Consider the following 14407-nt stretch of genomic DNA (forward strand, 5'->3'; position numbering starts at 1 on the left):
AACAACTGCTTTGGGACCTTTAACCCTGCTCTCTTCCCCTCTTTGTTCCTCAGTGAAGGAAAGGCCATGGAGCTGTTCCGCAAACTCAGAGAGAAACCCAGAGGTTTGGCTAGCATGCATGTGTTCACTTCTTACAAAACACTTGTTACAGTGTTTCCATGTGAAAATAAACCTGGGTTTTCTTTTCCTTCCCTTGCTCAGATCAGAGGTGCCCAGGGGACAGCCAGGAGGTGGTGCGCCTGGTAGTTCAGGCTGTGCAGTTCTACGAGAAGAAGCTCAGAGACTTCTACACACATCTCAGGTACTCAAATTCTGAAAACAATTCCCAGATCACATCACAGGGCTCGTTTTGCAGTCTTCAAAAGACCAAAGGGGGGGACTAAGTGAGTCCTGAGCAGCTCTGCCATTGCACTGTGTAACTCTAATTTGGGAATTTGTGTATCTGTATAAAATTAAGTAAGGCATTGCCAGAAATACTTCCATAATGTGACTGTAATGTGATGGCTAAGTGTAAGGTGACACATTGCACTTTAATGGTGTGCAGATATTTAAAGGGAAGTGTAAAGAGTCAATAAATTAAAGTAAAATAAAATTATGCTGGATGCTCTGAGTACTTCGAGATCATAAAGGGGATCAAATAATCCATGGGAGGGGACAACCCTGTTCACAACTTCTTTACTGTTTGCGCCTCTGTATTGGACCACTATTTTTTGTGCGTATGCGTTATGCAGTAAAACAGCAGTGTGTCGTCAGCGTGTGATGGAACTGCTGCCGAAGGTGGAGGGTGTGGTACAGAAGATGGCTGAGAGTGAACAGGTCCTGATGAGTCTGCAGGAGAAACGACAGAGGGAACTGTGGAACTTGCTCAAAGTCGCCTGTGTAAGGATACATAAAAGGCTTACAGACACACACACACACACACACACACACACACACACACTCTCTCTCTCACACACTCGGCCAGCTCTGCTCTCCCTTTAGAGGGATGTCTGTTGATTTCATGTAATTGTATTTCATGATATGAGTAGCCAAACATAATAATCATAGAATAGCAGCAGGTATGTAAAAAAATTTACTAAATTCTCAAGCACCACTTCACTTTCTGTATGTATGTATGTATCTGCTGCTACACTCATCAAGTATCATCTTGTCTTGTGCAGAGTAAAGTACGCAGCCCAGTGAGTGGGAGTCCTGATGGATTACGAACTCCCTCTTCAGTGCCGCCTCTACTGACCCCCAGACACAGCTTACAGCAGTTGTGAGTTCACTTACACACACACACACATAACATACATACCACTCACTGCGTTTTAAAGGACATTTTCCATTCAAGGTCACTTTCGGTGTTAAGGAATACACACATTTTTAATGTGTGGCTCGTCCACACAGGTATTGGTAGAGTTGTAGACAAAGACACACATCTTCTTTGTATAATGACAATCTCCTACAAACTTTTACTTTGCTTTCACGCACTCCCTGCCATTCTCCATCATTATCAGAATCTTTCAGAGAGGCATAGTTTCATTTCTTGGACATAATCATAATGTTGGTGATAGTTTATCTGTATAACATCCGCATGAATCACTTTGGGTGTGTCTGCAGGGACGAGTCTCTTGTGGAAGAGAGCAGGACATTTGAGAGTCGACTCCAGAGTTTGCTGCATGACACCATCCAGGAATCAGAGAGCAGTATGGAGGTACATACGGGCTCACACTTCCTTCGTCAGCGCTCACGCTCGTTTTGTTGTGACACCAAGCAGTTGTCTGGGGTAGTTTATGATCATTTGAATTGTTTAATGTGTGTTTACTAATAAGAAACACAACTCTTTGTTTTGCTCTAGGTGTTGAGGGAGTGGACATGGCTGCAGGAAGGCCAGAATTTCTCCAGTGACCTCGCCTAAATTGTTTTTGCTTACATGTGGTACTCTACTGCCTCTGTGTGGATAAGATGTCAAACTACACAAGGATGTGGTAATAGCTGGTCTTTTTAACAATATGAATGGAGTAATAGCTGCTGGTACATATTTGCTTAATGAGATTAAGCAGTAGGTAAACCTACTTACAACTCCTGTCTGATGTAAAGAAAGAGGCTCTAAAGCAAATGTATCTTGGATTGGAATGAGATACATTTATTAAAGCAGGATCTTATTCACCCATTTGGTATTTAAAAAAAACATGAAATATTTTTTGGGCTAAAACTGCACTTTATAATGGAAAGATCAACCATTTCATTGGCACCATTAATTGAATCTGATGATTGTAACATACGAACCATTTAGAAAGTCCCAGTCTGACCATACCTACATACATTACTGCAGTGTTACAGTATGAGAAGAGGTCTGCACGCAGTGCAAATTCTCAAACCAAAACTGTCATAAAACAGCGGGCAGACATAGTAAGAGTAATTTTTATCCTCAAATTTATGAGAGAAAGTGAAAGAGAATTCATGAATGTAAATGTTTTACCAAAATTGACAGACAAAAATAATTCTGTTTTGAAACTATACATTCTAGTTTCTGCAGATTATATTTTAAGATTCATGCACATTCATTAAACGTTAAAAAGGTTATATTCTAAAGATATTCATTGAAATGTGTGGTATGTACCTAAAATGTAAATATGTATCCATTTATGTGTTTCTTACTGGACTAATATTTTTTATTACAAATTTTATTTTAATCAGACAGTCATTGAACAACATGGGTGCAGTTTATAATGTTAAAAAGACTAATATAAGTGTACACTGAATGACATCCACTGCTAATAATATGGAGGGTGGACACAAAAAAGAAACACTTGTACAATATGGTGCGTTCAAAATCAAAACAAACATATCCTATTTCTCTTTTGGGTTGGTCAAATATGGTCATCAAAACAGATGGTTTATAGTCTAAACAATGATTCTGAAACATTTTCTTGTTTTGCTTAAACAATGCAAATGCAAAAATAGTCAAAATTATGGATTTTGGCAAAACTGTGAAAGCGGCAACAAAAACATTTTAATTCACTTTACCTCTTATTATATTTAAATGGGGGTTTTCTGGATATAATCTCAACTATTGGACGAGGTCTTTACTGTGTATAGATCATACAAAGTGATGAGAGATGTTACATATTGGTGAGTATCTGTGATATCTTGTCTATGTGTGTACGCCTTTTAATAATGTCAGAATAACAAAATGTTTGACATATCTATCCAAACTTTCAAAACAATTTTGTATTTTGAAAACCGTATGTTACTGCATTGTACTTTGCTTGATTTCCATTTCAATAATTCCAACCAAAAAAATAAAAGATCAAGATCATAGTGTTTAACATTCTTTATTCCATTAATTCAATAAAATCAGTTTGAGGTCCTAACTGTTGACTAGATATCCTATACAAAGCACAGCACAGATGAAGTGGTAAAGGTTGAACAGGTACAGGACACAAAACGAGACAAGACAAAGAGGTGACACAGAGTCTCAAATTACCGTCAGCCCTTTTACCAAACAGAACCTGAAAAAGACATTTAGGCAACTGAAGGTTCACAGTAAAACTGTGTTACTGAGGTCTATTGGTGAGATCAAAGTCCACTCACTCTGAGAAGGATCAGCCATACTGTCTTTTTTTCCCCGCTTAATTCTGTCCAGCTATATATTTATTGCATCTGTTTACAGTCACTGTACTTGTCAATGTGACAATGAAAAGTCAAAACCTCCTCCTTGCCTTGAAAACACAAAATACCAAAAAAAACATCCATCTACCTTATTAATGTCTAAAACCCAGAGTATATCTGAACAAAAACAAGCTGACCAAGCTGCTGTTGGAAGTGCACTTCGTCTGGTCAAACTGGTCATGAGCAGCTAATTTTTTGGAGAACATGCATGAATTGCTTGTTGACAAGTCTAGTATTCTGATAATATCTGATCAAATATTAGAATATTGTGAGAGTTGTAAATAATGTAAAATTAAAAAAAAAAAAAAGTAACACAAGAACATTCTTGACTTTTAAAATTACAGTGCCGGAGGTCTCGGAGGCTGCTCTGGGTTTCAGGGATAAGGCCAACGAATATGTGTATCTGTGTGCATATGTGTGTAGGACTCAGAGGGAAGATGTGTTTACTTGTCGCTGGGTCGACTTTAACTGTTTTTTCACATTTGGGCTCTTTATTCTTTTCTTGTGTTGCACTTCTCTCCTCTTGCTGAATCTTTACGCTTCCAGCTCGAAACCCAAGCCGACTTTGTGTCCACCTCCGTTCACGTTCTTCCCGTCAATCAGCCCTGAGAGGGTGAGCTTCACTCCTGCAGGGAAGAGGGTAAGGTTATTTAGCCATGCATATGGACTTTAGACTGTTGTTATAGCAAAGAGTAAAAACAAAAAGAAAGATATACTAGACAGTCAGCTAACCTGGCCTGAGGGTTTGTGTGTATCCAACTCCAACGAGGCAGGCGTTGTTAACTTTGGTCTGTGAGAAGAAACAAAACATCATGGACTGTTATGAGATAATCATGAACACAGCATTAAGAGAGTGAAAAGATGGGATCTGGAATGCAGTTACATAATATATATCATACATATGGACACGTCAGTCTAAGGTCAACAACTGAGAAAATTATGGCTTAAAAAATGTACCTCAGTTACACAGATGAGTAAATTTAGGACGGTTTTTTTATTGGCTCTAGGGATCTATCAGCCCACAACTTTGGCACAGAGTCTGCAGACTGAACTATCTCGACAACTACTAGATGGATGGACAGACATTAACTGTCTCCAGAGAATAAAATTTTCCTTTAAAGCCAAGAGCAGGCGTGTTTGGGTTTTAGTGAGATATCTTGGCACCTGTTTTCATATAACTTGGTACAAACATTCATGTCCGCCTCAGGATGAATTGTAATGACTTTGGTGAGACCCTGTGTTTCCATTTATTGCCAGTTAGAAAATGTTAACATGCTAACACACTAAACTAAGATGGTTAACAGTCAAATATATACCTGCTTAACATTAGCATGTTAACATTGTCATTGTGTGTATTAAGCTCAAAGCATAAGTCTCACATAGATGCTAGCGTGGCTGTTGACTCTTCGTCTTGTGAAATCGATTTCTAGAATTTTTCCCTGTTTTCTCCCAAATTGGAATATATTATTCTTTATGCACTGTAGCCATTGTCACTGCTAACCCTAGTGATAAGAGTTTTATCATTTTAAATGTGTTTTTGATGTTTTGAAGTCAGTTCTTACAGACAGGGAGGCGTCCTTATCCAGCTGGTATTTGGCTCCAATTCCAAAGCTCGTGTTGTTGCTGCCAGCTGTCCAGGCCAGGTGGACCGCCGTCTCTAAGTTGCTGTTCACCTTTTGGTAAATGGAGCCACCGAACTCTGTGCCGTCATTACTGAAATACAAACAACATATAATAATGGTGGAGATTCTCAGGAGTGCATGTTAGTCTGAACTTGATGATCTGATCTTTTGTTGCTGCCCATATCTAATGTATCCCTTCCACTCCCTGCCTGTCTTTACTGTAATATAGTGACTCACACGTTGGTGTGAAGCTGGAAGTCACCGGCCTTGTATCCAAGGGCAAAGTTGTTCTGGATCAGTTTAGATTTGGATGTGTCAAAAGCCAACTGGTAGCCTGCCAGCCAGCCCTCGTAGCCCAGCACAGCAGCTCCGTGGACAGTGGGACCAGACATGTCGAAGTCCAGATCACAGCCAACATTTACAAAGTCACATTTGTAGCCAGACTTCAGTTTGGCACTCTTCTTGCTACAGAAGAAATAACAAGGAAAGAAAAGGGGAGTAAGATAGTGGTAATGTATTTGTACTATACATCTGTATATTGATTGGCTAATGTATTCACTTATTATATATATATATATATAGAGAGAGAGAGTTCTTACCCAGTGTTTGGCACAAATGACGCATCCAAACCGAGCTTCAGGCCTTTAGCCAGCTACAGACAGATAAACAGACAACAGACCATGAGCTGATATTCTATCTGAAAGTGATCTCTGAACATTTTATTAGGCTAGTAAAGTAAAATCCTGTCATATATTCTTTAAGAACTTAAAAAGAGTAATATCTTTGTTTGTTTGACTCCACCTGGTCCTCCATGGTGATTTCTGTGGTGAGAGTGTTGTCTGTGTTCCATTTCTGGTTGAAGCTGAGGCCCAGCTCATTCAATTTGTACTTGGTCTCCAGGTGGCCTCCTGACTTTCCTGTGTCCGTGTTGTTGGAGCCGGAGGTGGCAAACTCCTGAAGGACAAAGAGGGATGAAATGATGGTGGGAAGGGAAGCAGAACGGCACATTGCCATGTTGCCAGTGCCCCCATGAGGAATCCTATGCAATGACAACAAAACAGTCAGCACGTCCACATGGTACCAGCCTTCCGTGACAGCGCTGGTAGTCTTAGCTTGTAGCAACTCATTTGGCAATATATTGAATGTAATGGCCGTTCATTAATATCAAAAAGCTTTAACTACAGAAACTAGCGGCAGAAGGAGAGAGAAAGCATTCAAGAAAAAAGAAGGAAGAAACAAAGTTGAAGGAAAGCAAGTATTGTTTCTCTGCTTTTTTTCTGCTATCTGGCCAGTTATTTAAAAGAAAAACAACTCATTTTAAGATAGAGAAATTAGTTGGGAAATATAGGCAGGACTGTGAGGAAGACGTTGGTTGTGAGTGTATTTAAGGATTAGTGCTGTTACGGCTGTGGCATTTGGGGTAAGGTTGTCACTTAGCTGACCTAAGGCTGCAAAGAAACACTTAGCAGAAAGCCTGCATGCCCAGTCTGTACACAAACATAACTGGTATCACTGGCTTACCCTGCAGTGCACCTGTTTAATCATTACTTATGCACACACACTCTCTTACCATCTGACAGGAGCATCCAAGGAAGAAGCAGAAAAAGGAGATAAGAGAAAGTTAGAGAGAACCACACAGAGTTTACATGCTCACTGGGAAAATGAAAAGCAGCAAGACAGAAAGCACAAACCTGTGAGTTTAGACACGGAGGGACTACATTAACAATGTTGATTTTAGTGAGGTTTGAGTTTTGTGGCATGTGGAAAACTGTATTCAAGTGATCATTATGGTTTTACCATGGCAACAGGTGTATAGCAACACAGACACAACATGTCTGGAGTACTGAAAACTTTGAAATGGATCACCTTTTTCCCATTAGATGAAATGTGAATGAGTGAAAAGAGTAAGGTGTTAACTTGTCAGGCAGACAATCTTAATCTGCTGACTGTGTTGCTTAAACTAAGTACATGTCAGGCAGCAAACACACTCTGATATGAAGTGCTGCAAGGCAATCAGCCATTTGTTCTGTGCAGCAGAGCGCTGGGAGAGAGAAGCCTAAACACGTCAGAATTACAAAGACATCAGTAGTACTTACAACACCACTCTGGGACTTGGTCTTAACATCCAGCTTTAGAATTCCATATCCTGGGGGAAAAAACGAAAGGTTGGAAAAATAACCTTGTACTGCACAGCATTGTTCTGAAACAGCTGCAACAAAATAAACAGTGTGCCTTCAAATTGACACAGGGCAAAAAAATAAGTTCTCTAATGTCTGTCCTATTTCAGAAATGCTTTATCCAAAACTGTTTAACTAAACAACAACATCATCATATCAACAGTATATGTATACATTAAGAGAATTTGTTGAGTTACCAAAGCCCTTGTTGAAGATGTCTTTGGCAGATTTCCCCAAGTCTGAGTATGAAGGAGGGACGGCCATTGTGCCTGAGGAAACAGACATGCACATTAGAATAAAAGGCACATTCACTCTTTATTGCATAAATCCATCTAAATGCATAACTAAAGGGATACTCCAGCAATTGAATAATGCGCTTCCATGAAGTTGGTGGCCCTAGAATGTAGCAATGTAATTTCTCTTGCAGGATTAATAAAGTAGAAATTATTATTATCATAGGCCACGCTCCAAAAATTCTGGAATCTGCATTTCCCATAATGCAACTCAATGGTGACTTTCATTCTCAACCTAGTACACACCCACATCTTACATACTCCTCCAGTTTGTAAGACATTACTCCCCAACTTAACTTTATCTGTGAAATCGGTGGAATACCCTTTAAATCTAAATTCTAGAACGAATGCTACAACAACTACGAGCTGAATACCTCTTGCAAATGCATGAAGCTCTGCACCTTTGAAGAAGATAAGCAATGCAACCCAGAGAGCACTTCTGAAGGCATAAATACATGTAAAGTGCTATATTTGCTCACGCACAAAGCATCACAGATAGCGTTTTCTAGCAAATATTTACTGGCAAACAATCATCAGTATACAGGAAGACCCTCACCATCTGGAGGGGGCCTGTCTAGGGGAAATCCAGCTTCTCTCCCGCCTCTCCATCTTCCATGTAAACCCTATTGATTGCATGGCAGCAGTCCATTAGCAAGCAGCAGATGTTAAACTAATGTGACTGATTAACTGGGAGGAAGAGACCCAAAATGTATAGCAGCAAATGTTTTACTAGATCACACAGCCATCCAACAGACATTTCTCTGCAAAACTAACTACTGTCTTTCAACACATCCCCATTATGTGGGCATATGCTATGCTTGTGAAGGAAAAAGATGTAATATATATGATGTGTAAAAAAACACTATGCAAGCCAATGCAGCAGAGCTAACCTAAGCAGTAGCAGGTTAGGTAAGTCAGCAACTCCGAGTCCTGCACACCACTGCACTGAGACAGTCATCAGGGTCCCCTGGCTCCCTGGTGTGTGCACTAGAGCCCGACCGATGAAGGATTTTTAAGACCGATACAAATATTTGGTTATTTAAAAATCTGATATTCCAATATATCGGGCAATATATTTTTTTTAAATCCAGAAACTCCTAACAAAACATAAACAGATTTCCCAAACATTAGTTAATTGTAGTTATTTGAGTTCTCCCAAAAATAATGATAATAATTTGTTTTATTGTCACAACAAAACAGAGGAACATCCAAATATATTAACATTCTGATAAATAAAATGTATAAAAATACAAACTTAAGATATGAAACTTAAAGTCCTTTGAACAAAAACAATAACAAAAAAATAATCAGTGTTGCCAACATGGACAATGTAAACTATGCAGTGCCAACACTCATGGATAGACAACACATGGTTGACCATCCGTTTTTTAATTTTATTTTTTAAATATCAATGTATAAGGAATCATTTATTTGTCATTTAAATGATTCTGGATTTTTTTTTTTTTTAATATATACTGTATGTATGTTTTTTTCTTTTATTGGCCATTATAAATGCTGATACCAATAGTTCGGGAAATGCCTAATATCGGCCGATAGTATCGGCCCGCAGATATATCGGTCGGGCTCTAATGTGCACAAGACATTTTTGACAAGTAGACTTTGCAGAAGCATTTAGAGTATCCTGCACTCACTAATTAACTACAACTGGTTTAATGTTTTACTAGTGACCCGCCCTTTCTGTGCTTTTGTCCTGCTGCTCCCTTCACTATTTATCTCCCCACATCTTTTCTTCAAAAGATGGAGACTTTGCTTTAGATAATGCACTCTCTATAAACTAATGAATCAATGATTGAGCTTGTGCAGAAAAATCTAAATGCTGTCACTGCAATCAAACACAGTAGAACTGACAAAAGATAAAAGTTGAAAATGTAACAAATAAGCAACTCTGGCCTCACAAAATGAATATAACTGCAGCCAATGCTCAATCCAGGGATCTTTTTTCTACACACACACCCCCAACTCACCATGTCCCTTAGGTGCGTAGTGCTGACATGTCACACAGTGGCCTTTGTTGTCTGCCTGATCCCCTTTTCCTGTCTTGTCCTGCTGAACCTCACACCCCACTCCTTTCTCTGCCATGTCTCTTCAGAGGAGGGAAGTGCAAGGAGGGACAATAGAAACATTTGGCAAGTAGTGTAGCACTGTTTTGACCGCAACGGTGCACTATATGTGGATATGTCTGCTGCTGTGAATATTAGCATGCTTCTTTAGCATTCCGTCAGAGCTCAGAGGTCCCCTTTCTATACAGCTAACTGGACAACTATTGCATAACATTTAACTGTATGTGCACAGGCTAGCAGATGATGAACAAATGTACTTTGTGTACAGGATGTGAACATTATAAGGCCTATGTATAGCCCCTGTATGGCATTAATTTTTATCAGACAAAAAATGCCGATTAGCTGCACGAAGGGAACAAAAGGATGATCTGGTGAAATATGCCGCTTACAAGGGCACAGAAAACACAGCACATCATACAAGTAAGCGCCTGTCCAAGGGTATTTACATCAACAGCATGTTTAAGCAGCTGTGAAGCAACTTGGTTTCACAGTGTCCTTCACCTCTCACATGTCACCAATAGGCAAGATGAGCAGAGTCCTAAATGTACAGTAATCTCAGTAATCTCTCCAAATGTGTCTTTTCCACATTCAAAGGTGGTGTAGTCCTCTAAGCCCTGACAAACTTATTTCAAATCATAAATATTTCTTCATATAGGGGTTCCCTGTTATGATTAAAATATGCGATATCAATGTTGAATATCGCAATAATAAACAAAACATTACCGTGTACTCATAAAGTGTACTCAAGTGTACTCATAGCATGCCTCTTTGCTGCTTTCAGTATTCTGCTAAAATACAACAAATTGCTAATTGAGTAATAAAAAAAAACTGAACGGAAATCATTTCCAACATTTTTTTTTTTTAAATACTTGTCGACGATATACAGTATTAAACTCTGTATGATGAGAAAACATACAAACTCATATGCAAAAGGCACCATTAAAAAAGTTACAATTTAGAGAGCAGTTTTCTACTGATACTCTCTTTCAATTAACTGAAAAAATCCCTTATCCTTTGGGCGCAGTAGAAATAAACACGTCTACAAATCATCAAATTTTAGCTTAAGCTTGTTAACAAAAAGTTGCTTATTTACACATTCAGCAGTTACCATTATTCACCTTTTTCCAAATTAATTAAAGCCCCACCCACTACAAACCAGGCCAACAAACAAAAGACCAGAAATACAGAAATCTCCCAACATGAAATAACTAAATCTGATGAAACTCTGTAGTCTTGTAAAACCCCTTCACTTGTAGTAAGAAAATGACTGAGAACATTTTTTAGGGCCTTTAAGACCCCCAGCTTTCTCACACGCAGACCTAGGACCATAAATCACAGTATGTGGAATGAATCCTGTCCGTCTCTGCTGTCTCAGCGTTGCTCTTCATTTCTCAAACGGTAAGCAAATGTGCGCCAGCTGACCTGCATTTTGCTAACCATGTGAAAGTCCTGGACTGTCTTTGTCACTTCACCCAACAGACTCTGCAACCACTCACCTCCTCCCCTACGCAGTCCATTTTTTTCCCTTTCCCTTCTGGCCATCATCCATCAGCCTCAACACGCAACTCTAAATTTAGCCCAGGTGAACCTAACACTACAACACATGTGACAAGGGTTTCAGCATGTGTCCTCCTCCAGGTTCAGCCTATTAAAGTCTCTACGGAAACAGATTCATTTGTCTCCATGCTCCACACTGTATTTATATACAAACACACTCCAGCTACCGATCTTAAGACTTTCAGACAACAAAATGAAAACCTCGACTGAGCTCAAAGGTCAAAATGACACCCATAAACAACTGTGGTATTGGAGGGGAAACTGCTTCCACACACAGACAACAAGATGACAACAAAACAACAAGAATGTCAACAATCAAACACAGACAATATCTTTAAAACAGTACAAAGTCTGTGGTTTGCCAATTAGTTATTTTTCTATGTTAGTCTAACATGGATAACGCTGTTTTATGTGCTTGTAGTAATTTAGTCTTGAGAGATTGTTGTGTACAGAAAAAGCAGTTTGATCGTGACACACATACCATTTTGTGGCATTTTTAGACCTCATATATTTGAAACCTGCTCTTAAAAATCGGGAACAGCTGTTAATGCGTTATATATACACAGCAAAATTAGTGTGAATTGCCAATTTGTTGGTTTGAATTATTACCAGTTGACTGTTTGAAGAGGTGTTTGTCTTCTTACAGAGCACTAGTGTATTACATCAACTCTGATTGATAGAAACAGATGGTTACTCTTGATTCTGACTACCTATGATTATATCATTATTGAGAAATCTATTGAAAAGTATATTGTCAAACAGCAAACGGATGTATCAGTTAGTGTGCCATACGTAAGTGTTTAATTTGTGTTGATGGGAGAAAAAATACTTTGTATATATGTAAAAGTGATTCCAGTGTGTTGGATGTTTTTATTTAATGTAAATCAGTTACTGGTTATTCAACTGTCTTACTATTTAACGACACACCATTTTAGCAATAGTTTCAACATGTATTCAATTGTTTAGCAGTTTAATATGAAAAACCAAGCCGATTTCCAACCCCCCCCCCCTGCTACTGAGCAGATACTGAACAAAAAACTATAAACAGGCAGTTACCCAACACTGGTCAACTTTTCAGATAAGGTTAAACCAAAGCAAGTGTGGGTAGCATTAACAGTAGGAATGTGTGGGTGTGAGATAAGGTCAAGTGCAGTCATGTTACACTAAGACAATTTATAGCTTGAATGTAAAGAGCATGAGGTAGTGACAAATGTGTTCTATAGTGTGATGTGTTCAGCATCCAGGGGGTTTCAATGTGTTTAATGACAACAGTTAAGACTGATGTGTGAAATCACCTGTTTACCAGTGTGATTGGGTCTTGTAATTAGTGCAGGGCAATATATCGATATTGATAAATGAGGCTAGATATCATCTTAAATTTTGGACATCGTAATATTGCAATATGACACAAGTGTTGTCTTTTCCTGGTTTTAAGGCTACATTACAGTAAAGTGATGCAATTTTCTGAACTTACCAGATTGTTGTACTAGCTGTTCTATTATTTGCCTTTACCCACTTAGTCATTATATCCACATTACTGATGATTGTTGATCAAAAATGTCATTTTGTAAATATTTTGTAAAAGCACCAATTGTCAACCCTACAATATTGCCACAACACCGATATCGATGTAGTCGGTCAAAAATATCATATCATGATGTTTTGCTTCAACTGTCTGTAATGCTCACTGCAACATCCTGTGGCTTATTGTTATTAATAATTAGTGTTGTTCAGCTCTAAGACAAATCTTGCACAGCTCTGATTTCAGAACTCTGGAGAGTGACGCTCCAAAAAAGCTGATGAATTTCCACATTGTTCCCGAATAGTGGTAAACTCTCAATGATTCCTCTAGGTCGACCATCATGATGTTACTAATAAATAACTACCACTCTGTGTCGAATACGTGATTACATAGACAGGGGCGTGCGTGGCTGTTGCCAAAAGATAACGTTCCTTGTCATGTTATTGATCATGGACCTTGTGCTTCTAGACAAACAGTCAGATAAGACGTTTTAGCGAGATTTATCACGTCGCCCTTGTCCATAAGTGGACGAGTAGGCTATTTTAATTTGCCAGATGCGTCCACGTCTGGTTTCCATTGTTTGTGCGTCCATATGATGTCTGTTATCTGCCGGAGGGGTGCCAGCCCTGCAACAGCTAACTTTTCAAAACATTTTTTTTCAGCTGTCTCACTTTTGATGTTTCACCGCAATGGTAAAATGCTACATCATAACATTTACAGAGTTATGACACCCCCCCGTGTCCCATGTCGTCATATTTTGAGAATACATTTAAGTAAGTAAAACTCCCTTTGTGGGAATTAGTTTCAGGTGGTTTACTGATTACAATAATGGCAAAAACAGGTCTGAACTGGCATTAAAACCCTGGCATACCCGCTCCCGCTGCTACACACCCCTTATGTGTGACTCACATCTGACTGACATTCAAGTGACAATTGTCAACAGCTAATTCGTCGTGCAGATAAACCGGCATGAGACAATAGGTTTTGTAAAATAATAAGTCGCTAATGTGAGTTATTCCTTACCTTGGATTATGGGGCGGCGCGTGCAGAGTTTAACGGCGTTGTTCGGTGCAGCGGGGCGCAGTGAAGGAGAAAGCAGAGACAAACTGACTGGGCAGGCGCGAGTCAGACCTCCAGCCGAGGGCGGGGCTGTTGTGCAATTGACATTGAGCAAAAAAAAACCTTATCAAAGAGAACACTGCTCGTAAATGTTATCATATATACATGGGGTTCACAATGTGAACATTGAAGATCTTTGGTGCCCAGGAGGTGTTTCGTTTGGGCTTGACCGATTGGTCCGATAATACCACTCAATACTTCTAAAATGTCAATGACAAAAAGGTTTATACTTTTATATTGGTAGAATATTCACATAGGCACATGTATATAAAATTATCATGTTAGGCCTAATAGGCCTGATGATGCATGGTTTTACATCAACAATCTACTTTTCATCTACTTTTTTCCCACAGATTGACACTAAATATTAAGCTTGTTT

The 14407-nt window shown here is 39.0% G+C and overlaps 2 protein-coding genes across 5 annotated transcripts in view; one reads left to right on the forward strand and one right to left on the reverse strand.

Moving 5' to 3' along the window:
* The window catches only part of ikbkb (inhibitor of nuclear factor kappa B kinase subunit beta), a 19416-nt gene extending 15701 nt beyond the window's left edge, over window positions 1–3715 (forward strand). The window contains exons 17-22 of the mRNA XM_032515139.1: window positions 54–103; window positions 202–301; window positions 732–879; window positions 1161–1258; window positions 1603–1696; window positions 1841–3715. Of these exons, the coding sequence (XP_032371030.1) occupies window positions 54–103; window positions 202–301; window positions 732–879; window positions 1161–1258; window positions 1603–1696; window positions 1841–1900 (550 nt within the window). The 3' untranslated portion in view covers window positions 1901–3715. The remainder of the gene's footprint in view (window positions 1–53; window positions 104–201; window positions 302–731; window positions 880–1160; window positions 1259–1602; window positions 1697–1840) is intronic.
* vdac3 (voltage-dependent anion channel 3) lies at window positions 3305–14060 on the reverse strand. Of its 4 annotated transcripts, XM_032515151.1 has the most exons (11): window positions 13933–14057; window positions 9735–9851; window positions 7654–7725; window positions 7376–7425; window positions 6850–6852; window positions 6081–6233; window positions 5879–5931; window positions 5517–5744; window positions 5220–5370; window positions 4390–4447; window positions 3305–4283 (listed from the first exon to the last, which is right to left on the reverse strand). In XM_032515151.1, the coding sequence occupies exons 2-11, from the start codon at window positions 9847–9849 to the stop codon at window positions 4192–4194; spliced, it is 975 nt and encodes a 324-aa protein (XP_032371042.1). In that variant the 5' UTR covers window positions 9850–9851; window positions 13933–14057; the 3' UTR covers window positions 3305–4191. The 4 variants fall into 4 exon arrangements, with proteins under 4 accessions (XP_032371042.1, XP_032371043.1, XP_032371044.1 ...); XM_032515152.1 differs by lacking the exon at window positions 6850–6852; XM_032515153.1 differs by lacking the exon at window positions 9735–9851 and having other exon boundaries at window positions 13933–14056.
* Between the last annotated feature and the right edge of the window lie 347 nt (window positions 14061–14407).

Source organism: Etheostoma spectabile, chromosome 5 (genome assembly GCF_008692095.1).
Source record: "Etheostoma spectabile isolate EspeVRDwgs_2016 chromosome 5, UIUC_Espe_1.0, whole genome shotgun sequence".
Taxonomy (NCBI): Eukaryota; Metazoa; Chordata; class Actinopteri; order Perciformes; family Percidae; genus Etheostoma; species Etheostoma spectabile.